The 26,482-nt window shown below is 44.6% G+C and overlaps 1 protein-coding gene across 1 annotated transcript in view; it reads left to right on the forward strand.

The window, feature by feature from the left end:
- The window catches only part of GPR107 (G protein-coupled receptor 107), a 53,534-nt gene extending 35,742 nt beyond the window's left edge, over positions 1-17,792 (forward strand). The window contains 3 exon segments of the mRNA XM_029912758.1: positions 1,625-1,702; positions 2,483-2,613; positions 16,698-17,792. Of these exon segments, the coding sequence (XP_029768618.1) occupies positions 1,625-1,702; positions 2,483-2,613; positions 16,698-17,013 (525 nt within the window). The 3' untranslated portion in view covers positions 17,014-17,792.
- The last annotated feature ends 8,690 nt before the right edge of the window (positions 17,793-26,482 follow it).

The raw sequence follows: 26,482 nt of genomic DNA on the forward strand, positions 1-26,482 counted from the left end.
TGTCTGTGAGCAGGGCTTGAAGTGAATAAAAATGGGTCAGAAAGCCATTCTGGACCTACTTCGGTGGATTATTATTTAGATTAGATTATTTCAGGAGAATCTAGAGGCTCCAAACGAAATGGGGGACCTGTTGTGCTAGTTATTGTAGAGAGACAGTAAGAATGGTCCCCGTCCTGAAGAAATCAGTTTACTGAAATTCTTTGCTTTCAAAAAAATTCAGATTTTCGCCCGTCTTCCTAAAACTGCACAAAGTTCTGAACCAATAGCTATAAGAGGTGTGAATCACCTACAAAATGTTGGTGTTGAAGCTTGAGGACAACTTGTAGACCAGCCCTCAGTGCAAATATATAACTTAAAATGTAGACAGACATAGGAACGTTGCATAGCACTGTACCTAACCACCGCTATAGATGCAACTAGGTCCACAGAAGAATGCTTGTTGATCTAGCTACCTCCACGTGGGTAGGCGAATTACCTTCAGTGACAGGAAAAAACCCTTCTATATCTGTAGGAAACATCTACATAGCTGCAGCGCCCGTAGTGTAGACATGGCCTAAATTTTGTAGCTGATTATTTGAATGGCAATAGCCTGCTAATGTGCTTAACCGGATGTCTGAATAGCCACAGAAGTCAGAGATGGAAAAAGACCCCTTAGCCCACTGTATCCACCTCCCAGTGCCATGCAGAACTGTTCCTTACAGTCTTTCTCCAAGTGCTGTTCAGTCTAATTTGTAATGTCCTTAGCAATAGGGTTCGCATCCTTAGTGACCTTGGGTAAGTCACTTAGTTGCTCTGTCCCTCAGTTCCCCACCTGTAAAACGGGGATTGTACATGTCCCTCCTGAGGGGTGTTGGGGGTGATCAGTGTCGCCAGTTGTGCGGCACTCAGATAATAGTCACCACGGTTGGCTGAGAAAGGAGTTTGTAAGTACCTTAGAGTAAAGGCAAGTTGAGAACAGTCAGATACTTTCAGATCATGGTGATGCCATCCTCTGGCACCTTGGCAGGCTGTTAAAACTCTCCTCTCACTTTTCCAGCTGAAAATAACTTGTCTTCTTTCCCTAGTGGCCGTATTCCCCCGGCTGTCTTTAAATTGGATCTGCTATTTGTAATATTTACTAACTTTCCCCCAGAGACAGACTGAGCTTTGCTGACTGCGCTGTTGGGCTTAGAACAACATAGTGTAAACATACTAAAAATTAAGCTTGGGGGCAAATTGTGCCTTGGGATACATGCATGCAGGTCTTGTTGAAGTCCATGGAAGCTGCGCGCACACATCCCAAGAGAGAACTGACCTCTTAGTAGTTTTCACTTGCCTGCTTTCAAACCTTTTTCATAACCCAGAGGGGTAATAGACTATGCTCTTGATTTTGATACTCTATGGAAACTCTTGTATGTTCCCACTGAAGTGTAAGGGACTCTCTTTTATATGTGAGTAATAGGTTGAGTCATTTAGATTTCAAGTCACAGAATTGTCACTCGTCTTATGTGTCAAATAGTGTCATAACCCTAATGAGACATATTTCCCAGGTAACTCTTTGCTTGAAATATTTCTCCATTGAATAAGTAAAAAGATGATGCCATCATTCTCCCTCTTGCTCTTGTCCCCTCTCCTCCTTCCATAGATTGTATGTTACATTTACTTCACACAGGTCATTCCAATTGTCGTCAAGTTTGCTGTTCCATTCCAGTGGAAAATTTTATCCGCGCACGCGCTCTCTCTCTCTCTCATTCATTTTTAACTGTAACTAAATAAAAAATCAGAGGTGCTTTTCCACATTGTAATATAACTTCTCAAAGCCTGCTGCTGAGATCTGATTTCTGCCAATCTTGAGCACTGGTACTCCTGAGGGCATGGGGGAAGGAAAGAGGCTGGGGTTTTTAAGCTTCATGCTTGTCCTGCAAGGTTGCTGGATTATACGCGAGACGTCTGAAAGTAATTACATTATTGAATTTTTGTTTTTTGATTTTAAAATGTCTGAAGGAAATTAATCAAGAGTGTACAAAGGAAAAAAAATTAGGCTACGGGTTGCCCTGTGGTAATTGAGACCCCAGGGAGCCAGTCAAATGAGCTTTCACTTCTCCATCTACAGTCTTTATTTGCTTAGTGACTTTAAAATACATGGTTTCTTAAAGTATAATCCAAGCCACCATGCAGAGATCTTTGGAATACATTAACTGTTGGTGGTGCCAAACAACGTAGGGGGCATCTCTTTCCCTTAAAGCAAAGTCTTGCTGTAGTTGTTTAAAAGTACTGAAATGACATTTGGAATTCTAACTATATTTAAAATGACACGGAATGCAGTAAAATCAGAGGGCTAACATTCTTTGTCCAGCGATTAACAGCAGTAAGGTGGGGGGACACTTTGTTGCATCTCTACTTTCATTCATAGGATGCAATATTTAGTGGTCAAGAAGCCCTTATTAGGTTGTGTCATGACAATATGGGGTCACGAGAACAATCTTCAATTTCCTGTTTTTACTTGCAGCTGTTGGATGAAATGGCAACGTTTGTGTTCTTTGTTCTTACGGGGTACAAGTTCTGTCCGGCATCAGGTAACCCTTACCTACATCTCTCTTAGGACGATGAAGATGACTTGAAGGTGGAAGTTGTGTAAGTACCTTTTTTCCTTTTCCTCATTGGCTTTGACAACTTAGTGTTAGAAAGACAGGCTGCTTGCACTTTTCTTCTGAGGAGGTTTGTTCTCTCCTCTCTTCCCCCCCTCCACCCCCACCCCCCATATTTGAGATCAGCCTGTGTGTGTAAAAATACAGTTAGACTCAAATTCAGTAGCTATCTAAACCACTAAAGAAGCTTATGGTACACCTATGCACCTCAGAACTGGATATTATAGTAGTTTGCAACAAGTTAGTAGGATACTTAATGGTGCAAAAAATGACATGCGTACCGAAATCTTGCACTAAACGTTCAAATTTATGGACTCCTAAAGTTAGCAGCCTAAGGGCATGTCTACCCTGCAGGCTGAGGTGTGCTGCTCTTCTGATAGACATACTTACACTAGTTTTCCATGCATTATCATGGGTAAAAGTTGCCAGGTAGACATTGTGGTACACACTGAGGTGTAGACATGCCCTAATTTTGAGGGGCTGAGCAACTGAAGATCTATGAACTTCCCCTGGAGCTGAATGCTCAGCACATCTGAAAATCAAGCCCTAGATTAAAAAAGGTGATCTCTTCCCTTCCTCCTCCCTCCCCACACACACAATGTGTCTTTGGCCAAATGCTCCTCTGTTCTAAAACAGTGCTTTTAGATGTGCATGCTGTACCAGGATGAAGTATCAGCTTGGTTTATCGCTGTGGGTTCATAGCTGTATAAAGGTGACTGAAAAGGCTAATGGTTCTCACGTTCTATAAACTATAGCCCAAATTCATCCCTTCTGCTTCAAGATGTCTGATTTTTCCTGGACATCTCTCTAAAATCTTGCAGATGTAGCCACAGCCAATGGCAATGCTAGCCTTCCTTGTGTCCCCTGCATACTCCAGTAAACACGGGCAGGTCGGTGGTATGGCTACTAAATCTCCCCCTCATATTTTGTGCTTGTTTGAGACTACTTACTGTGCTGACAAGGCTTCAGTGCATCCAAAGCTGTACCTGATTCTCAAGTGGCTGCATTTGGACTTGGAGAGATGATGTTTTTGTATTTTGTTGTTGTTGTTATGAGAGTACAGCGTTGATCTTGATTAAGAGCCACTGTGGGACACTGCCCCACTGGTGTAACTTAACTGTGCTATTTTTGGCTGCTTACGAATGCTTACATAGGGAAAACATTCTTTGCCTGGGCTGAGCAGTGTTTGGGGGAATTAAACCCCTGGCTCCAGCTGTCATGTCACATCCCATTGATGGCAGTAGAATTAACTTGAGCCAATCCTTGGGAAATCTCTAAGATCAGAGATTGCAAGATCCAGATCAGCTCACCTTACTAGAGTATTATAGCGTATAACTAGTGCTATGTTCTTCCAGGGGTTCCTGTCTGCCCCTTGCCCTGAGAATTCCACACAGGCATACTTTCCCTGTGGCCATTAGGTGCTATTCTCTTCATCCACTGGAGAATTGCTATAGCATGTGATGTGTGACCCTTCCTCCCTTCCTTGAGGTTGAGCATGTGGCTTTGATAGTGCAGCTTTGAGCAAGTGTCTGGGCTGGGGAGCTGGACTTCTCCCTGCGACCCTTATTCCTCACCCCTAGCCAGAGTATTGTGCTCCCACTAGACTGCCAGGCCCAAAGGCAGTTGCAAATGAGATCAGAATTCTTCCTGTGAGAGTTGTAGTCTGGAATAATCACAAATAAAGCTGGATCTCAACCCAAGCTGCCTCCCCCCTCCAGTGTGACACTGTGACGCAGTAGGGAGCGGGGCGGATTGACCTGGGAACATTGTCTAGTTTTACTGGGACTGTCTGCATTGGGGATGGGATAGCAGGGGATGACTTTATTTGAGGGATGATACCTGAGCCAGAAGGGGGGTGGGGCCAGGTGACACCTTTGCCCGGGAAACTGGACAAAGGCTAGAGGAGGACCCAGGGGAAGGGGAGTGAGTTGGCTGGAGGGGGTTTCAGTTTTGGGCTGGCTGGGAAGATGCAGGGAACCCCAAGTCTGGGGTCTAAGCTCCTTGCCCCCCTGAGGGAACTGGCTGCGGGGTCCTGGTTGTACCTACAAGCCCTGCTTGGGACTGTGTTCCTGTCGTCTAATAAACCTTCTGTTTTACTGGCTGGCTGAGAGTCACAGTGAATCGCAGGAAGTGAGGGTGCAGCCCTCCCTGACTCCCCCACACTCCGTGACAGCCTCAGGGCTAAGGTTCAGAAATGCTTCTACTTTTCTGTAATGGAATATGCCATAAATTCATCAAGTTGAAAAGTACTGAATGTAATTTTAATCGGCACAAACTCAGTGGCCTTTAATTTAGTGCTGCATATTATCCTGCTCTGAATTATTTCTCATAAATTGGGTGCGGGTCTGGGGTGGGGAGGTTAGCAAGGAATGCTTTGATATATTGGGAATGAGGGGAAAGGGAAGGAGCAGGGATAGTGAAGTACAGTTTCTATAGATGCTGGATTCCATCATGAAAGTCTCAAGGTTGTCACTAACCTTAGATCTGTCCCAGTCCATCTAAGTGAAGGACAGAATCTGGTCCTTTCCAAGAGGCTTGTACAATAGAGTGGTCTCCCTAAAGGGACAGCAGCTTCCATCACCCATGTCTGTATTTTATTTTATTTTTTACCTGCTCTTTGTAACAGAGTAATCCCTAATCTGACTGAGATCTGAGAAATAATTTCTCCTTGTGATTTGTTCTCTGCATTTGACGGGTCATGTACCCCCACTTTCCCATGTATATCAGTTTCTCTTGTTTGACCGTCCTTCAGGCCACATGAGTTTAAAACCTTTTTCAATTATTTAAAAGAAACAACAACACAACACTACCAAAATTGGCAGGAAGATTTAGGGGCAGGTGTGAGACTTGAAACCACTACTTAAATTGCTCTTTGAAACTGACTAGATTGCATCCCTTCAAGGGTAGGCTGTTCAAAGTGGTCAAAACTTCAGTGGAAAAATGTGACTAGCTTGTCCCGTGTTAAACCGCAATTCTGGCTTATGCTTTTTCAATAGCTTCATCCTATAAACTGGTCCATTTCATAGCTTTTGGCTATTGTATAAATGAAATTGTTCCCCAGCTGGAAGGAGCAGGGAGGAGAGACATAAAGTCAAGAGTACAATCAGGCCTGGTTTAACAGGAATAAAAGCAACTGGGTGACTAGATATAGGTAAAGTGGGGATATGGACAAGTTCTAATTAGGCTGGTCTCCAGCATAACTAGACAATCTGGAGTCATTCCCCAACTGTCTCAGTGACTTAAACAAGTTGAATACAACATTCAAGAAGTACCATCTTAGGTGCTTGCAGTGTTCACAGTCTAGTTGGAAGGGCCCGTAGGGATCAGTTCTGGTTCTGGTCAATCTCTTCGTCAATGATTTAGATAATGGCAGAGAGTACACTTATAAAGTTTGCAGACAATACCAAGCTGGGGGGGATTGCAAGTGCTTGGAGGATAGGATTAAAATTCAAAATGATCTGGACACACTGGAGAAATGCTCTGAAGTAAATAGGATGAAATTCAATAAGGACAAATGCAAAGTACTCCACTTAGGAAGAAATGATCAGTTGCACACACAGAAAATGGGAAATGACTGCCTAGGAAGGAGTACTTGGGTCATAGTGGATCATAAGCTAAATATGAGTCAACAGTGTAACTGTTACCCACCCACCCACCCACCCCCAAAAAAGCAAACATCATTCTGGGATGTATTAGCAGGAGTTGTTGTAAGCAAAATACAAGAAGTACTTCTTCCACTCTACTCTGTGCTGATAAGGTCTCAACTGGAATATTGTGTCCATTACTGGACACCACATTTCAGGAAAGATGTGGACAAATTGGAGAAAGTCCAGAGAAGAGCAACAAATACGATTAAAGGTCTAGAAAAAATATCTATGAAGGAGATTGAAAAAAAGTGTTTAGTCTGGAGAAGAGAAGACTGAGAGGGGACGTGATAAGTTTTCAGGTACATAAAAGGTTGTTAAAAGGAGGAGAGAGAAATTGTTCTCATTAACCCCTGAGGATAGGACAAGAAGCAATGGACCTAAATTGCAGCAAGAGAGGTTTAGGTTGCACATTAGGAAAAGCTTCCTGTCAGGGTAGTTAAGCATTGGAACAAAGTGCCTAGGGAGGTTGCGGAATCTCCATTATTACTGGCTTTTAAGAACAAGTTAGACAACACCTGTCAGGGATGGTCTAGCTATTGCGTAGTCCTGCCTTGAGTACAGGGGACAGGACTAGATGACCTCTCGAGGTCCCTTCCGGTCCTACACGTCTATGATTCTAGGAGACTGTAGCCAGGAAAAAAAATGAAAACCAAAACCACATGGCTGCTGATGGGTGCTGGGATTTGTGAAGCTAGCACTGGGTGTGAGGAGGTTACCCGGGCTTGGTGAGGGCCAAAGGATAATTGGTTGTACAGATTCACAGTATATGTGCTATGTGTATGTGCTAATTATCTCTAGTGCTCCACTGCTGCTTATCTTCTCTCTTACCTTGTATTTTAAATCCAGTCTGGGCTGCCCAGGCATGCCCTTACTCCTCAAGTATCACCAAATGGTGAGGAAATAAAAGCCACTGTATTAAAGTAAAGGTTGTTTTGTAACCCTGTAAAGAGTATAGTGCGGAGTGTGTGTTTATAAGTAACAGAGTAGGTGTGGGCCGGTATGGATTACAGTAAACACACTGTATGAATTTAGCCACCATTAATTAAAATTCTGTGATTTTCCCAGGGTCTTTGAAAGTTTTTTTAACTATGCAGCACACACTGAGGTATGTGGGTTTCCTATTTTGTTTAGCAACACAGCTAGTATGTAGCTGTCACTTGGAGGAGATCAGGAAACTTGCAGAAGAAGCTCTCTTGGCTAGTGCCCATGGTAAGTTTTTTAAACTGTACGTCATAGTATCATAAGACTCCATTTTGCTTGCCAAGGCTGTGGTAACCAAGAGTGTCATGTTAGCTACGTGTCTTTCTTCATACTTTTTCAAATGTTTCTATTTAATAGAGATGTCGCCTGGATCCATTGGTTTAAAAGCTAACTTTTGAATGGTCTCAAGTGCTCGTGAACTAGTTCAAGGCACTGAATAACATGAATAAAACTACTTTTGAATGTTCACTGGCAAAATTGACGTTCAGCAGTACTTTCATATCCAAAGGTGGGTTGACATGACATGTGACTGACTATCTCAGGACATGTATTACACGTCCAACATACACTGGTATCAAATTAGTTGTATGCAACTTCACTGTACACTAAACACCAAAGTAAAACAAGTGTAAATAGAGGACTAAATATTTGAGCTAGTTAGATGTAAATATTCTTTTCTATATTTGGTTCATTCTTCGAGATCTAATTCAGACTAAATAGTCTTCCATATTTGATAGCTGGATTATTACCCACTTCTTTTCTTCCCTTCTTGGATTGTAGAAAGGAGCTGTTTATAATTATAAACGAGCAGTTCCAATTAATGTTTTCAGTAGTTAGGCATTTTGTACACTTTGTTTTTTGTAATCTTACAAGCTCAGGAATCTTCCTATCAATTAATTTCTCTCCAATTTGTCAAGCACTTTCCTCATCCAGTTTTGAATGGAACTGAAATTAATATAAAACGCCTTTGCATGTCAAAACACATTTTTGTATTATCACCAACCTCACTGATGTCTGCACAGCTCTGGAAATGAGGTTTATTGAGGGAACTGCTGAACAAGGCAGCCTACTTTTTAAAGTTCTCAGAAATAATGGACTTTAAAATAATTCAAGACCATTCTGTATTGTATTACAACAGTTCTAGGTCTATAAATTGACCAGATTTAAAATGCATTTGATAGTGTTCCTTTTTGAGCATCAAGGGGAAAACTTCTTGTAGAATGTCTTGCACCTACCCAATAAATTATAGCTGTGAGGAACAATAGTGTATGTAATGTCTTGCAAACCTGTCTTCTTGATCATGGTATAACAGTGAAGGGAATTTATTTCTCATTGTAACTTCTTTCTTCAGCTGTTATGTCCTAGTCATTCTTAAGAGAAATCAAAGTTCGACAGATATTTAAAGAGTAAAGCTGAAACAGGTGTAAGTACCTCCTGTGTAACTGATGTGAATTACTTGGGAGTCAATTCTGCAATGCCATTCCCCTTTCTGAAACTGGGTCTATAGTAGGGATGTAAAAGGTTAACCAGTTAACCGGTAAGCATTAGGCTTACCGTTAACCGGACTTTAACCGTTAACCCCAGCGGCACACCAGGCCGATGGGCCAGAGCAGCCCGGGCCCCGTCAGGCTGGCCGGGCCAGAGGGACCCCAGCCCCGGCCGCAGCGGGACCCCAGCCACACCAGAGCAGCCCCTGACCCCGGCCAGCCAGCAGGACCCTGGCCACAGCAGACTGGGTGGGCTGGAGCAGCCCCACCTGTGGCAGGTAGGCGGGACCCCATCCCCGGCAGCCCGGCCGGCCGGTAGGACCCAGGCTGAAGCAGCCCCGTCCACCCTGCACCGGCCCACTGGAGCGACCTCGGTTAACAGTTAAATGATATAATTGTAATAGTTTAACTGGTTAACTTTTTAACCGATATTTACATCCCTTGTCTATATCTTTCTGCTATGCAAGTCTATAAAGTCATCTTAATCCAGTGCTTGCCCTCTAGGACAGCAGTTCTCATACTGGGGTCCGCAAGGGTACTCCAGGGGGTCCGCGAGTCATGTCCAGGGCTGCTGGCCCCACTGATTGGGAGGGAGGGGGAGGAGTCAGAGCCTCCTGCATGCTGCGGAACAGCTGTTCAGCAGTGTGCAGGAGGCTCTGGGAGTGGGGACAGGGAGTGCTCGGGGGAGGGGGACGGAGGAGGAGGGGCAGGGGTGGGGCGGGGGTGGTGGTTGGGGCCTTGGGGGAAGAGGTGAAGTGTGGGCAGGGCCTGGGGCTGAACGGGGGTTGAGCTCCCCTGGGGAAAATTAGAAGCTGGTTTGGGGGTCTAGGAAAAAATTTAAATCAAAATGGGGGTCCTTGGGTTGCTAAGGTTTGAGGACCGCTGCTCTAGGTGTTACAATAGAGATCTTGGCTCTGGTCAGCTGCTTAGAGTAGATTGGGGTTCGTGGAACTGGTAATGGGCCACAGGAACAAAAAAATCTAGATCACTAATTTTAGTCACACCCAAGTAGCTGGATTCAAAGCCATTCTAATTTAATGGTGGTTAATGGCCTATATGTAAGAAAATGGTCTCAATCTGGGTCCCAGTGAACAAATGTCAACACCAGAAAACCACCTCCCTAATTGGAAGACTTGCCAGAGGGGCCCAGGATTAAAAAAGCATGAAGACTTGGCTAATTTCTTTTTGTGGGGAGGCACATTCAGGTTTGGCTTGAGCGGTGTGGTGAAATCTTGCACTGACACTGCACCAGCTGCATCTCTTTGGAAGTCTTTGCTCATCCACAGCTTCTAGGGCTGGTAATCACACACCTTCCACAAGTACTAAATTTGCAAATCTTAAAGAATCCATTTCAAGATGTAAAAGGGCAGATCTGCTAGGGATAAGTTTGAGCAAGCCTAGCAGAGTGACTCAGGTGTCTTAAGCCATCTGCATCTCAGCCACAGGAAAGCCGGTGGAGCATTGGAAACCTGACAATCTGAGAACTTTTCTTGCGAGCTTTTGTTAGATTAAGGGACTCCAATGTTTGCTCTGGGACTTTCCATTATTACATCATTGTGGGTAGCTTCCCCTCAGCTCTGCTGGAATTCTCTTCCTCTGACTCATGGGTCTGTTCCATTCCCTTGGCCATCTGGCAGAGGCTCTCTAGGAGATTCTCGTTCTTCATTCGCCAGCTACATCAGGAATGAAAGGTTATGCATTTTTGAAAAGCATAGTAGGTGGTTTTTTGGTAGGTGGAACATAACGGTAAATTTGCCCTTGCCTGTCCTATTTTTGTGTTAATAAACATTAAACAAATATTGTTTCAGCTGAAAAATATCAAGGCTTACGTGAGCACAAATGGCTGTGTGGTTGTCGGTATCCTGACTGACTATACCAGCTGTGTGTGTGTGATGGCTTTTTCATGTGATAGCGTCAGAAAAATAAGGAGTATCTATGGCAGAAGATAGAAGGCTATAAACTGATCTCTTCACCATGTTTTGTTGTTTTCAGTTTGATTTTACAGGTGCAAAGCAAAAATGTACCCCCTTTTTTTTTATGGTGTATAAAAACTGCCTGGCTTTCCTATTTTTTTAAAACCAATCGTGCTTGCTTTTTATCCTTACTTGCTGCAGAAATGTCCTGATATGTAGATTCAACATCCCCTCTACTCCTGAGCCAAGGGAGAGCTGCAGCTTGGGTTTAATGTACTCTGAGGTCACCTTGCCAGTCCTCCTTGCATTGCTCAAATATTCCAGGAAAATGTCAGAGTTGTGACCTAATATTGTAGCACAAATACTTTACCTTCTGCTTTCTGGCCCACATGTTTTCAGTGATAGCTTTATGACAGTGGTCCCCAACCTTTTTTGTCTGGCGGGTGCCAGACGACGAGCCACGGAGGACCATGGCGGCGGACGAGCATCCGCCGACAAGCGGCGTCATCCAGAGGCGTCGCCGCCGAAATGCCGCCAAAATTTGGCGGATGCTCGTCTGCCGGCCAGTACGTGGGTGCACTTAGATGCCCCGGCGGGCGCCATGGCACCCGCGAGCACCACGTTGGGGACCCCTGCTCAGGGCCGGCTCTGGCTTTTTGGCCGCCCCAAGCAAAAAAAAAAAAAACCGGGGGGGCAAAAACGAAAAAAAAAAAAAAAAAAAAAAAACCCTGCGGCGCGGCCGGAGCGCAGATGCAGAGGGACCGGCTGGGGGGGAAGAGGGGGAGGGAGCGGGAGAGAGAGAGAAGGGGGCGGCCAGGGCTACAGCAGGGGCGCTGCCACGCGGCCCCTCCTGCCGCGCCGCCTCCTGCCGCCTACCGCGAGGGCTCCCGTCGGTGGGAAGGGAAGGAAGAGGAACTGCCCTGCCGGGCGCTCTGGTTCTCCGCGCCGCCGCCCCCCCTACAGGGCGGCCGGAGCGGAACAAGAACCCCCCTCCCCAACCCCCCCCAAAAAAAAGCGGCCGTGCCACCCTAGGATTGGGCAGAATGCTGCCTGCAACAATCTGCCGCCCCAAGCACCAGCTTGCTCAGCTGGTGCCTGGAGCCGGCCCTGCCCCTGCTTTATGAGCTCTCGCTGTCTGTAAACATAAATGCACATATGCTGTTGGTGATAACGACAAAAATTAATATACGTGAAACCACTCAGCAGTATTTCAAATGGGCCAGTATTAGGCAGAAGAAAGAAACCAGGAGATCCTTTTTATGCCATAAAAAGACAGCATAGGGCACACATTTCCTACACATGTAAACTCTCGTAATTCAACTCTTAAATCAAGAGTGTAAGTTAGGAAGTCTTGGCTGTAGGAAATATCAAGGGATTTACTTTTAGTAGTTTTACAAGGAGTTACTTAACCAGAGGACATCTCAGTTCAAGTGTTTATGGAAGAAAGTAGCCTTAAAGATTATAGGTCTTGTTTTCTGCTCAGATTCACCAAAATTAATAAGAATTGCACTGGTGTAGGAGAGGGTATAACTGAACCCAATCTAGAGACCAGTCTGTTTCTTCCAGACAGGGTCAGCAGCCAGTCTCCAGCAGCGAAAAGTGACTTTTGTCACTCTGCTCTATGCTACTTCTAAAGTGAGTTCTGTTAGTTTGTAGGCACTTAGCTGCCACTTTGTTAGATTAAAGAGTGCTGCCTGAGATGGTGCAGACACACTTGGCTAAATCCTAAAATGTAAACAATACAGTAGTTTGGGGTGGCGGGGGTGGAAGCTTGCAGCTCTCTCTCCCCTGCAATGAATTATTTCTTTAGCGAAACAGGCCTTGCTTGTAAATGTCAGATGCTTGAGTGCTGTTTTACATATCCGAGTTGAAGTGGAGTGCGGGTGGTGGTGGGGAGGAACCCCACTAAAGTAGGATGAGATTGGGAGGAAAGCACTTGTTAACCTAAGTCTGTTTTATTAAATGAAACTGTCTTATGAAGGTGGTATCCTCGATTTCCTCCTTCCTCCCAGCTGTCCACAATGGCCCTACTAAAATCACCTTTATTTGTGATGACATATTGACACCTCTGCTTTATTTTGTGGTATCCTGAGTTGGTTCTCTTTGCCTAATGGGATGAGCAGCTCTCTGGGGTAGGAGGAAACTGCAGAATCCATAGGTTCCTATCATTCTGCCTCTGCACGCTCTCCCAAGTCCTTGCTTCACAACAGACTAATTCATTATGTTCTCCATTAAGGAAAGAAAACCGCTATAAAGCTTTTTCTCATGCTGAGTTCAGCTTCCTTGCTTGATGGCAGATCAACTTTCATTCCAGTTTGCAATATCAAAGACTTGACTCATGGAGGTCAGCTGCTATTATCCTTCCAGTTTTTCCTCTTGTCATTTTTCCTCGGGTAGGACGATAAAACAAAAGACCAGGCAAAAGAGAGGGTCATGAAACAGAGCTGTGAAAGGTGGAAAAACTTCTGCATACTTAGCAATTCTTGCTTGATAAATCTGGATTAACTAGGGTAGAGGGAAACAAACTATTCCATAATTTTTGACCACATATTACAAATGTATAGGGCAGTGGGGCCCAGCCCTATTACACAAGAGGACCACACAAACTTAAGCACAACCTGGTGGAGGACAAACAAATTCTACATATTTTAATAAGATTTAAAGTCCCCGTATTGATTTATAGTTTAAGTTCTGCTTGTTTCATATGTATTAGGTTGTTTCTATGTACAGTATTGTCTGTTTACAGACTTGTGTAAACTAAAATGATGTAAACATGACAACAGTGCTAATGAATCGGTTGTTATTATATTGTGTTGAAGCAGGCCTCAGGCCTTATGAAATGCTCTGGTGGGACATGTATGGCCGTTGGGCCATAGGTTGGGCACCGCTGGTATAAGGCATCACTTCCTCCTCCTGCTTGTGATCATTACTTATTAGCTCTGAGGCAACTCCAGGAATTGCTCCCTTGGGAAAAATGAAGAAGGAAATGATTTAATATATTTTAGCTGCCATTCAATGTAATTTGTTGCCTAGAGACAGATAAGTGCTCTATGGACTGCAGTTAGAGAGTCTTTGACCTAAGGCCTTGCAGATCAGAAGTGAAGTTCTGTGGCAGGTCAGAGGCCTAGTCTGAATTGCAGAGTGCCTGGCTTTAGTCAATGCTATTAATCCCTAGCTTTTGTGGGCCCTAATAAGCATTTTTCTGAACTGTTTTTTTGGAAGAGGGAGATCTCTCGCTGTATACTGGAGTTGTGATGGCGGAAGCAATAATGTAGCCAAGACCTGGGCATTCTTACCAACATGTCCTCTAGACTTGCTCTGTGCCCAGTCCTCCCACAAATAGAAACGCGGTGGAAAAAAAGCGCCCCCCCCCCCCCCCCCCGGGAGAAAAAGAACTCCTCTTGTTCCCTCTTTTTTTGGAGAGAGGAGAGATCGCACTGAGCACAGAGCCTATCAACACATTTTTGTTTAATCAAACTATATAGGAAACAACAGCAAGTATGGGCACATGAGCGGGTCAAGGGTGCAACGCCAAGCAAGAGGGTTGGAACTTCCTTCAGGAGTCTCATGTGTCTGCATGTGTGTGCATTGTGTATGGGCAGGAGAGGGAGGCTAGCAGCATTTTTACCTGGCTCTCCTTATGCTAAATAAGGAACTTTATGCATGTTAATGAGTCAGAAGATACCAATAAATAAAATGGGAGGGAGTACATTATTCTGCAATAGAATAAAAAGATAACATTGAATATACATCAAATTACCATGTGGGAGGCAGATTGTCTCTCTTTACAATGGAGAAGGCTGTTGGATCGATATTCTGAAAAACTTGTCTGTTACTCAAGGTAATCTTCTGACACTGGTGGTGTTAGAATCATAGAATATCAGGGTTGGAAGGGACCTCAGGAGGTCATCTAGTCCAACCCCCTGCTCAAAGCAGGAAAATGCACCAGATGGGCCTGCATAATATTTGCGCAGTATAAAAAGGTTTTATGGTCCCACTGTCAAATTGTACTGATAAAGTCCCAGGTTGATATGGGGGATGACTTCTGGTTTTTATCATTACCCTGATTTCCCCTGAATAACTTTAATAGGACTCAGTATGCTTTAATCCAGTATGTTGGATTCTGGACTATAGCCATTGGCATGATCTATAGTATAGATTTTTCCTTTTTATTTTGGTTAAAATCCTCAAGAGAATGCAGAAAGGAAAATATTTAACACAAAAAGGGTTAATCAAAGCATTAAGAACATTCAAACGCACAAGCTTACTGTTTTTTTTGTTTTGTTTTTTTTTAATCAACCGCTTTGCTTGGAACTTCAATAAAAGCCAGTAGCCTCTAGCGTGTCAATTGTCTAGCTGAGACACACACTGTATTGCTGTTCTCTTCAGTATAAACAAAGATTAAAATACATTCAGTTGCAGCATGTCTAAATTTTGGTCTTGTCCTTGGTTAGTTAGCAATGTACTCTTCTTTGCAAGAAAAAAGATTCTATTAGAAAATTTTCAATAAGCAGTTTTACTAACAAGCTACCTCAATATCCTTTCCTCCACCCCAGGAAAAGACTTCAACCAAAGAGCTGTACAGCTAAGAATGTTTGGAATAGAAGGAGATTTTTTAGAAGCATTTGTAATTGTGATGTTGTCTTCTCTCTTTTTAGTCTTGAGCCTTCACTGCAATCTGCCACTTTTGCTTTCTTACATCGGTTGGGGTGGCTTGTGGGTGGTTCCTTCTTGAGACAGCTGGAACCAGAAACATTTTAGGGTAGGAAGTTGGCATTGTTGCGCTGGCTCCTGCTTACAGATCTGTTTGTCCAAACCCTTTTTAAGCACGCTTTTTTAAAATGAAGCTTGAGAAACCCAAATGGATTAGCAATAGTCTTTACACTGAGATTTGGCAAGAAGCTGTGACAACCATCTATGTTTAGAAACTCTGGCGAAAGAACATTCTGAAAGAGAAGCAGCTGGTGCCATAGTGGAAGGATGGTCTTGTGGTTAATGCACTGCATTGGGACTCTGGGTTCAGTTCCTAGATCTGCCACTGATCAAGTTAGTGTATCTCCCTGTGCCTCAGTTCCCCGTCTGTAAAATGGGGATAATTCTTCTTTTGCTCTCATCCTTTCTTCTGTTTGTAAGCTCTTTTGGGCCAGGACTGGCTATTGTCTGTCAAATCTTTGCACGATGGGATCTCGTCCTGATCTAATTTTTGGCGCCTCTGGGCAGTACTGTAACACAAATAGAACTATCTCAGTGCTGACTAGTATTAGAACAGTTTGAAGGCTAGATTAAAATGGTTCCAATCTCGGATTCTTTGTTTCATTATAACCTGGAATTAGATCATTTCCCAAGGCATCCCTTCCTGTATGGGTACTTCCTTTAGATAAATGATTGGACTTTAATCACTTGCCTTGTGTTTGAACCACTCTCTGTCAATGCTTCTGTGATTCCTGCAGGTACGCTGGTTCTTATGAGCCAAAATCCTCAGGACTTCTGCCACACATTCTACTGGGTTGAGCTGGCTAGTGACGGCAGAGACCATGAACGTGCACTGTAGCAATGGTTCTCAACTTCTTCTTCCCTACCAGTACACCATATCCTGTCACCCTGCTCCTTCCAGGACCTCTCTCACACTTAGCAATATGGGCATGGCAGGGTGGTTGTGATACCCTGCTCCCCCAGCACCTGTTAGTACCTGCCTGGCTGAGAGCCAGTGATGTATAGGCTTGGGCTGTGGCTCAACGGATTAGAGAATCAAATGCTAGAGGGGATATCAAAGGCAATGGATTTTCAGTGAATTCCTGCCCTTGTTGGTTGGCTTCAACCACAGCAGCATTGTCTCCAGAGAAGATACATGTCTTGCAAAATAGTAACAATAAAAAGTGACGGAAAATTGGGTAAGGCAACGTAGGTAATGTTGAGAGATTCCTGTCCGTTGGTTTATATAGAGAGAGCGACGCCTGGGCTGCTGGTGAGAATTGCTGGTGTAGTTCTCAGGTGCCCGAAGCTTTATTTTCTTCTGAAACACTTTTTTTTCCCCTCCTCCAGGGTGGCTTCTTCAGGGGTGATGAAAAGCAGGGAGAAGGCCAAGAAAGCGGTAAATGGTTCAGCAGAGCCCCGGCACAAGTGGAAGAACACAGCACGAGGGGCCGATTCCCCTGGACCAAGGCAGCACTTTCCGAGAAAATGTTACTGTACTAATACTACTCCGTGGAAAGGGAGCAACCTGAGCTTCCCAACGCTGGGACTGCAGACTGGGTGTGTGGAGGGGAGCAAAACATTGCAAAAAGCTAATTATTCCTCTTTAAGGATATGGGCTTATTATGGGATAGTGTTACACACAAGGAATCTGGAGCTTTCTTAGGGATGCTGGGTGGCTTATTTGCCACACACACACACACACACACACCCACCCACCCCTTTCTGGAACTATTAGGACTTCTAAATTGTTTGCAGTTGTGTTCTCTGGAGTGTGTAATATCAATGTGAAGAGAGACCTATAGTGTGTGTGGGTAAAGTAGATATTTATATAATGCATATACACACATGCTGTGTGACACCTACGCTGGAAATTATGAAGTGTCATGAAAGGTGGGGAAGTGGGAGGGGCCATCAGAGGAGCTCATTCTTGTGGAATGAAAAGGTGGGAGAACCCCTGAAAGAATTCTGTGACTAGCCTCTACTGCAGCACGAGTCTCCCCTCTTTTTATATTGAGCCATATCGCCTCTGTTGCGGGTGGCCTCTTGCTTCTGGCTAGGATGTGTAGCATCAATGAGACTGCTGCCTAAGCAGCTGAATCAGTCAGGAAGGCATATAGACTGCAGCTACCAGATACCAGGCCTTAATCTTCATGAAGAGATCTGGACATTCAGTGTTGAGGGCGCTTCTACAGAAGAATGGCAGTGTGGGGTTCCATCATGTAAATATGCTAACACCTCTCAGATCACAAACCCACTAGGGATTGGATTTGGTGAATGACAGTTGCAGAACTCAAGTCTCCAGGGACTGGAGAATTGGAACCACTGGGAGCTTTGTCCTTTCAATAAAGACTGGAACAGGATGCAGTGGAGTTTGGTTTTAGAATGTTGATTCATTTCTCTTTTGGACTGGAGTTGAGATCGCAGAGCTCTTAATAAATGAATTTTAAAGAATTGATTGAAGATCACTTGGTTTTTCCTCCCCCAACCATCTCTGCCATTGCTAACTGCGAAAATCTTGGAAGTGGGGGTAAAAAGAGCTACCTGCTTTGATGTCTGGGACTGGTTTCCTTTCAAAGAGAACATGAAAATATAGTATCCCTCTTCCACTAATACCAAATCCTCCTCTCTAGCATTCCTTTCCTACCCTTCTTGCTACATACCCAAAGCAGTAATGGTCTGACTACTGTTAGTGGCAGGCATCTTGCAAGCCTAGCGCTCCAGCCAGTGGAAATGGAAATGCACTGCCAATAAGATAATCCATGTTGTATGATCTATGGTTTTAGGATGTCCGAAAATAATTTCTACTTCCACACGTTAAATGGCAGAGAAGTGAGGAACTGGCACATGCCAAATGTGCTAGGCAATCATGTTCTCGACAGTTAATTCTCTGGTGGGTGGGAGAACCAGCTCACTGTACATATTGCATTACAAATGTGATTTAAAAACTGAAGTTGGGGAGCCACTCTGTCCCTTCAGAAATGGCCCATCCAACACAAACTCCATTCAGAAGAATACACTGGGGGCTCGAGTATTCTACTGCAAATACACATTGATGAGTAAGTGGACAGGTTTTCCAGTTAGGAATAAACGTGCAATAATGCATTCTTAATCTAAACAAGGTGCTGTTATGGGGTCTGTTAATGCATTTTTGGATTAAATTAAATCTTAACTTTTTTTAAGGGTATGGCTTTTTCCACCCCAAACATAGACCTTTTAAGAGCCACATCAGCCCTGATTATGGAGATCCTAACATCTGACTACTACATATTGTGGCTTCAGTGGAGCTGCTGAGATAGCCAGTGCTTATACTTTAGTCTCAGTTTTCTCTTTTTATTTGCACTTTTGCTAATGATATAGCCAATACAGCTTTATATGTAGAGCCCATAGCACTTTGGGAAAGCCAAGGAATAACCAGGAGTAGCATCCTCCCATGGATTGTGAAGCTGAGGGAAAAAGCTTTGAAAGTGTTTCTAAAAGGATGACTCAATTCAAAGGATGAGATAAAGATGAGTGGACAGTTATCTGACTAGCTGGCATGTGATGTCAGCAGGGATGCTGAATGCTAACCAGCGGTGCTAGCATGTCACAGCTAAGCTATTTGTGTAAAAATAAAGCCCAGGATGAAAATAAAATCTGTTACAATATCGTGGGCAAAGAACCGAAGAAACCGGTCAAAGTTTTATACAGCATCCATTTTTAAAGTGAGCCCCACTTCCTTTTCTTCCGTACTTTTTCTCAGTAATGGCGTTTTGGCTTTTTGATCTTCTGTCCAGCGCAGTGACTTGTGAACACACGTGACTGGTAACCATTTCTGTTGCTGCTGAGAAACTGGCCCAGTAGTTCACTAGGTAGCATAATCACCCTACTTGGCTTTCAAGTGCTGACATAGTGTGTATCTGGTAAATTGGCTTCACCTTTTACAGAGGAGAATGTCACAAGTACTGCATGGGGCTGAATTCAATGTTCTGGGACCCCAGTGGCTTGTAACCTTCCTGCTTCTGCCTATAATAATCCAGGTTGGCAAAAGGATTAAATACATTACAGGGGCATTAGAACTATCAATGACTAGTCTTGGAAAGCCCAGGCTTCTGGGAGTCTGCGAGTGCATTAGTGTGGATGGTTTTGTGTGTGTCACCACTATAGAACTCTCAACTCGTACTGTACAAACTGTCTGTGAAATGTCACACAGGCATCAGTTTGCTCTTCAGTAGTAATGCACTGAGTAAATCAATATCAAAGATGATTTGCAAATGCCACTGGTACACGCTCACCACAGTAGCAGTGACTGCTGCAGTAGTTCATCAAGCTGTCTTCCACAGCGAACTTGCTTGCAGTGTATTTGCCAAATTCCTGTGACCTGCAGGCTTTGGGAATGTTCCTCTCAATCGTTTAACAAGGGTTGTTGTTTTAATCAAATCATGACAGGCAACATTCCTGATGACACTTCTTTTCCTCAAGGGCAGTAGTTCCAGTTAGGACAGCATGTGGCTTCCCAGTTAGTAACAAGAAAGAGGAAATCCTATCTGAATCCAGCATGTCATGATCTGTAGAGTACACTGTCTGCAGTGTTTCTCTCCAGCTGATTGCCCTGTTCCTTGATTGCCATGCTGGCATACCCTGGGAGCATGTTGTAAAGATTTGGTGCATTGCAGCATTTTGTCTCAGAGCTGGTATGTGGAAGAGGCATTTTTTCTAAGCTAGATTAACTGTGTACGGAGTGGGTTCACATGCACTGTATAATCTTAGCTATGTAACGTTCTTCCCAAATAGTAAAGGATATAGACTGTGTGGCTTTCCAAAATGCCCAAGTATTGAACAAGAACTGTGATTCCTGAGAGAAGGGTTTAAACACAGGCACTAATTTTATCTCTTTTCTTAAATTGCTCCTTAGGGAAGAGAAATTTACAATCCAGCCAGTTACACCCTATTAGACTCCTGGAAAAATAAATTCAGTCGTCAATTCCCTAATTATAGACTGCTGAATTTTTTCAAAGTTGCTGAGTGCCTGCAATTCCCATTGAGTTCAGTGGGAGATCGGGCTGCTCAGCACTTCTGAAAGTCAGACAATGAGAGCAGGAACATTGAGGAAGAAACTTGTTTTCCAATATACATCTCTTATCCTTTGTCGCATGACAGACTAAAATGGATTCAGGAGAATCATTCTAATATCGCTTCCTCCATCCCAGCCATCAAAACACTTGTTTGTCCCCCTTTGAGAGAACTTGGAGATTCCGCCTACAGTGGAGGGAAGTAACTGGGTGACACGGAAAATTGCACAGAAGCAAAAATTTACTTTTCCTCTGAATTGTTTTTCATGCATAAGCTGGATACATTTGAAATGCATTTGAAATATGATATGGTGCACATGTGAGACTTGACCAATCAACTTTTTATTGTATTCCATAGAGAAAATATCATCCCTGTCTAAAACAGATTAATCTTAGCTGTCCTAGTAGCCTCCTCATACACTGCTCTTGGCCCACTTTGCATTTTTACTAGTGATACTGAAAGTTCTGTATGTTTCCCCAGTGGTCTCTTGCTTAGTAAAGCAAGGATTCCTTAAGATCTCTGCATGGCTTATACATGAAAGAGGCCGTTTGCTGGGAGGCTGATGCATTTGATGAGAAAATGTTCTCTTGAGGTACTAAATTATATGTAAAGTGAAGACACCAGAAGAACGTGGTAGAGGGAATAGCACATTCCTTGTGAGCCGAGGGGCTCAAGAACCCATGTTAATTTTGATTACAGTGATCCTGTAGAGTGAGCAGTTTTAAAAAATGTCCCTGTAGAAACTTCACTGAGCATTCTGATCTCCATATAATAAAGTGGAGTTAATGACAGCCCTGTTGCCAGGGCCGGCTCCAGGCACCAGCCCACCAAGCTTGTGCTTGGGGCGGCACCTGGAGGGGGGCGGCGCGGTGCTCAGGTGTGACGGCACGCTACACCGGCCGCCGGGGAGAGCAGGGCCACGGCCGGGCTCGCCGCCCTCCCCCTGGCGCCCCGGCCGCCCGCCCCCCCCCCCCCCGGGCCCCGGCCGCCGCCCCCCCCCCCCCCCACTGGGGCGGCAAAAAAGCCAGAGCCAGCCCTGCCTGTTGCTAGGTGATTCTCACTTTTTTTTCTTTTGCAGCTAAGGGTATGTCTACATGTGGAGTAGGGGGGTGATTCCCAACTCAAGGAGACCTACTTGCGCTAGTACTGAGTATGTAGCTGCTGTGGGATGGGCTAGTCACCCCTTGTATGTACCCAAGTTCTCATATGGGCATGTACTCAGGGCAGCTAACAGCTGGGTGACTGAAGCAGTGACATGATAACCATTCAGTTAATGCGAGTGACAGATTTGAAAACACCCTCCCATTAACTATTCTAGATCGTTCTGTATCATAAAGCAGCTTTAGGATACCTTTAACAGTATGGGTTTGATTCACTAGTCATTTGACCTCTGAAAGACTCAGATGTCAGTCCACAAACAGGTTATTTTTTGGGGTGCTTGTAGATATGTAAATATTCTACTCTTCAGTTCAGATTGGCGTGCAAAATAGATTTATCAGAATTTTTTGCCTGTTAAAAGAGCAGTGGACAGTATTAATGTAAAGATAAGCTGTGGGGGGATACAAATCAGGACACTAACTCTTCCTGCTGTGATGCAGATGTGTATAATCAAGATTGTAAAACTGCAATGAGAATTTCTATTGCATTTGCTCCTCTCTCTCCTCGTTTTGGGTCTGAACTAACTACTACCTACTGGGGAAAGCACTCCTGCCCAACTGAATTTCTAGCTGCTGGTATTGGCTGGCAAATCTTCTCTCAACTGTAGCTGATGCTTTATATATATATTTGGAACTTGATTAGAAATATGAAACTGTTTGGCCTCTGCCACGTAGGAAAATATTCCAGTATGATTGAGGAGTTTGGTATCTATTCAGTAGTGGAAAATTGCTCAGTATTGTAGCTAGCTGCCATTTGGCCAGTCTCTAGGTTGCCCTGAGAAGAATCTGATTTCATTATTTTTCACATGCTGTAGGATATTACAAGCCTTTGCACTATTTTCACAGTGCAACTGGTAAGGCTGATTCTCCCCTTGATGTCCATATGACTGTAACACTAATGGGGAAATTATGTACATGCATTACACTGTCTCTATGGTGACCTCTTAAGGGCAGGTCTACACTTACTTCCTGGTCTGGCCGTAAGCAATCGATCTTCTGGGATCGATTTATCGCGTCTTGTCTAGACGCGATAAATCGATCCCGGAAGTGCTCGCCGTCGACGCCGGTACTCCAGCTCGGCGAGAGGAGTACGCGGCATCAACGGGGGAGCCTGCCTGCCGCATCTGGACCCGCGGTAAGTTCGAACTAAGGTACTTCGAATTCCGCTACGTTATTAACGTAGCTGAATTTGCGTACCTTAGTTCGAAGTGGGGGGTTAGTGTGGACCAGGCCTTACAGAAAATGCTGGTTATTGGGAAGGCAGGTCCTTGAGCTCTTACTTCTCAGACCAGCCCAAAGCAAAGCAGAACAGTGGCACCAGCTGCCTTCCTGCATTGTGATTATCTCACCCTTGTTATGCCACTTTCAGAAGCCAGTTGGGTATTATCAGTGACTGACTGATGGGCTGATTGTGTATTCCCAGCTTCGTCTTCCTAGCGCACACCATTGATTACTCAAACGACATCTTCTTAATCTGGATGTTAGTTGACTCAGCTTACAGTTGTGCCACTGCTAACTTCACTAGGGTGATTTTAACAATCTAGGCTAATCTATCTACCCTGCCAAACTTAAATGGCCAGGTCTGCATCTCTCAAAGGTGTTGGGAGTTTTGCCATGGACTTCAGTGAGAGCAGGACTCCTGGGGAAATTGTGCACCAAAATATTAAAAATTCTCTGCACAATATTTTAAAATTCTGCGTATTTTATTTGTTAAAATAATGCAATCTAATCCTGCTGGTTGCAATTATTTTGGTAATTTATTTAAACTACAGTACAATGGATGGAGAATAGGGAGCATTAGAGGAAATTCACAACCCCCCTTTGTCTAATAGTAATGTAGCTAGTATTGACCCTTTACTTCTACTTATTAGTCAACAACTATATGCAGCCATATGCCCAGTGTTACATGATAGGCAACTGAAGAGCAAGTGCAGGCTGTGGACTCAATCTCAAGATTTATATTGGCTACTGATCATCTCCAGAAAGGTCAGTAGCAAACAGTTCGTGGAGCATATTTTGATAGGAAATTTTTTCAGTCCAAAAATTTAGATCAGTTCTAATCACTGAAGCACCATCAGCATTTATAAGGCCATACAGTCCTTTACAATAAGGCTCCTTTACACCACTCTGGTAATGTAAAGGAGCCTTAAAAATTTTACACCTGTTTTATACTCCTGGGGGGATTCACTAAGAACAATTCACTAAGCAGGCAGGCTGCTACATTCTGCTCTGTCTGAGGGGATGGAGCCTGCCCCACACCTACCTGCTGAGAAACCACCCCAACGCCCTACCCCTCCACACTGAGCATGCTGCAATAGGGAGCGAGAGGGACTGTATGTGTGTGCCTCTCTCTCATGCATGACTGCCCAGCCCGCCCCACCCCCCGCTCTGGTGGTGATTTACATCTCTACTGGCTGCTCTGGGCACTCCAACCGACCTACCTGCACTGCTGGGGAGGAGTGCATGACTGCTCCTGACAGTGAATTAAAGGGAAGCTGCAAAAGTCATTTTTCTGCGAGGAAGCAAAGAAATCTGCGGGGGCCATGAATTCTGCACACATGCAGTGACACAGAATTTCCCCAGCTGTAGAGCAGGATTGCACCCCCAATAGGCAATACATGACTTCTGGAGTTAGTAGCCCACAACATCTTGCAGTAGGAATAAAATTTGCCTCATGCAGTGTGTTATGTTCAGTTACTTCAGTAAGAGCAATCTATGTCTTTCTCATGCGGTCAGCTTTGACTATATAGCTTGTTAAAATAGAATGCTTACTGTCTTGTTTTTATTGTGTAGTCAGCATTCAAATAAACCAGTGTAGAGTGATGGAGCTAAACTGCAAGCTTGCAGTAATCAATGGAGTTATACCAGGGCTGAATTCTACCTATTGCAGCTAATGCAGGGGAGACTACAGGAGTCTGAAGGAAGACCATGATGACAGAGGGGCTAAACAATGGGAAGGGTTATCTCAGGCTCAAGACTGGTGCAGGTTAGGTGGGAAAGATGAATTTTGGTTTCCTTGCCTTCTTTGGACCAATGGAAAGAGAATACCACCCCCCCCCCCCCCCCAAACACCTACTCAAGCACTTCCTCCAACCGCTGCCCTAGGAGCTGACTCTGCCATTGCAGGGAGGTTTTTTGGTTCTGGTGTAAAGTCTTTGCCCACACCCCAGGCCTTACCAGCCCTCTCCCCCTCCTTTTTCCCCCTAGGATTTGGGCTCTTTATTTTTAAAACTCACTGTGGCCTCTCTACCCTCTTCCCTGCACTTTGCTTCTGCTTCTCTGTGGCCCTCCCTAATGTTCTCCATAGCTGTTGGTTCAGTTGCCTGTATTGCTCCAACGAGATCATCTCCATGACAGCAGGGAATTGCTTCTCTTCAAATCTGACCGTAACCTTCCATTTTCCTCCTTAGCTCATGATTGACAATTTCTCCAGTGTGTTGTGACGCTGTCTATGAAGGATGTGCTATAAAAACAAATTACGTTACCTTTTTCATAAAATCGATATGCTCCGTTATGAATACACAAAAGCTGCAGGAGGGGTTTTTCAGTTATAAGCTGGCGCCTGCCCTAAGCTTAGGTTATAACAAATGCATACCAGCCCCTCTATGGAAACAAGTTCTGTAATATGGTGCTACTACGGTTTGGTTTCTCAGCCCCCTTAAATAAACACACATTATCAATACCTCTTTCAAAAAGGTGGGGGGAAGTCTCTGGTAATTAGCAGTACCCTGGAAAAACTAAATTCTCTCTCTCCCCTACTCCCCTGATAGCTAATTGCTGCCCTGCTGGAGGTGACAGTTCAGACCAGGGGTGGCCAACCTGTGGCTCCGGAGCCACATGCGGCTCTTCAGAAGTTAATATGCGGCTCCTTGTATAGGCACCGACTCCGGGGCTGGAGCTACAAGTGCCAACTTTCCAATGTGCCGGGGGGTGCTCACTGCTCAGGCCCTACTCCCATTCCACCCCTTCCTGCCCCCTTCCCTGAGCCTGCAGTGCCCTCGCTCCTTCCCCCCACAGCCTCCTGCATGCCATGAAACAGCTGATTGGCAGGGCTGCCGGTGGGTGGGAGGCGCTGGGAGTGGGGTGGGGGAGCTGATGGGAGGCTGCTGACGTCTTACTGTGGCTCTTTGGCAATGTACATTGGTAAATTCTGGCTCCTTCTCAGGCTCAGGCTGGCCACCCCTGGTTCAGACTATATAGTCTACAGCTACGTGGCTATATCCTACAGATATCCTAGGATGTCCTATATCCTACTAGAACCTCTCTAGTGGGACAGCAGAAGGATAGCATAACAGAACGGGAGACGACTGTCCTACTGCTGGAAAGGCAAGGAGGGGCGTGGGATTATTGCAGGCCTACCAGATGGGAGGGTGGGGAAATCAAATGGAGTGATCGTTTAACACCTACCCTCTTGCTCCCTCTTGACGATGCTAAAATTAGCCTCCTGACAAGCTCAATGCAAAAAGAGTCAGTTAAACAATACATGGGAACGGCCACAAGACCGAGAGGTTTATGTGAACAGAAATGGGGTCTCTACGTGCAAGGTCAGACCCATAATGAGCTCCTGGCCTTGTTCTAAACCAATTTTGCAGTTTGACTCAATTTCCCATTCCCAGGGAAGGTTTAAAAAACCCCTACTGTTAGCTGTGGACTGGCCAATCTCTTGCAAAGCCTGGAAGTGACTCAGCCGTGGTACAGTTTAAAAGCTAACCCTCATACTCTCACTCGCTCACTCAGCCTAGCTTCCGCTCTGCAGGAAGAAATCTGCAAGCTAAAAAAAACTCTCACAATTTCATGGCATAGCTATGCAAAGTATTGGCCTTTTCATCCCTTGGGAAAAGCCAAACGGAGAGGCCTCCCATAGCATGAAGCTGTAGCCAAATTGGAGGGAGTACAGAGACCAACAGCAGCGATTACGGGGCGAGA

The sequence above is a fragment of the Terrapene carolina genome, unplaced genomic scaffold (genome assembly GCF_002925995.2).
Source record: "Terrapene carolina triunguis isolate 2854851 unplaced genomic scaffold, T_m_triunguis-2.0 Scaffold238, whole genome shotgun sequence".
Taxonomy (NCBI): domain Eukaryota; kingdom Metazoa; phylum Chordata; order Testudines; family Emydidae; genus Terrapene; species Terrapene triunguis.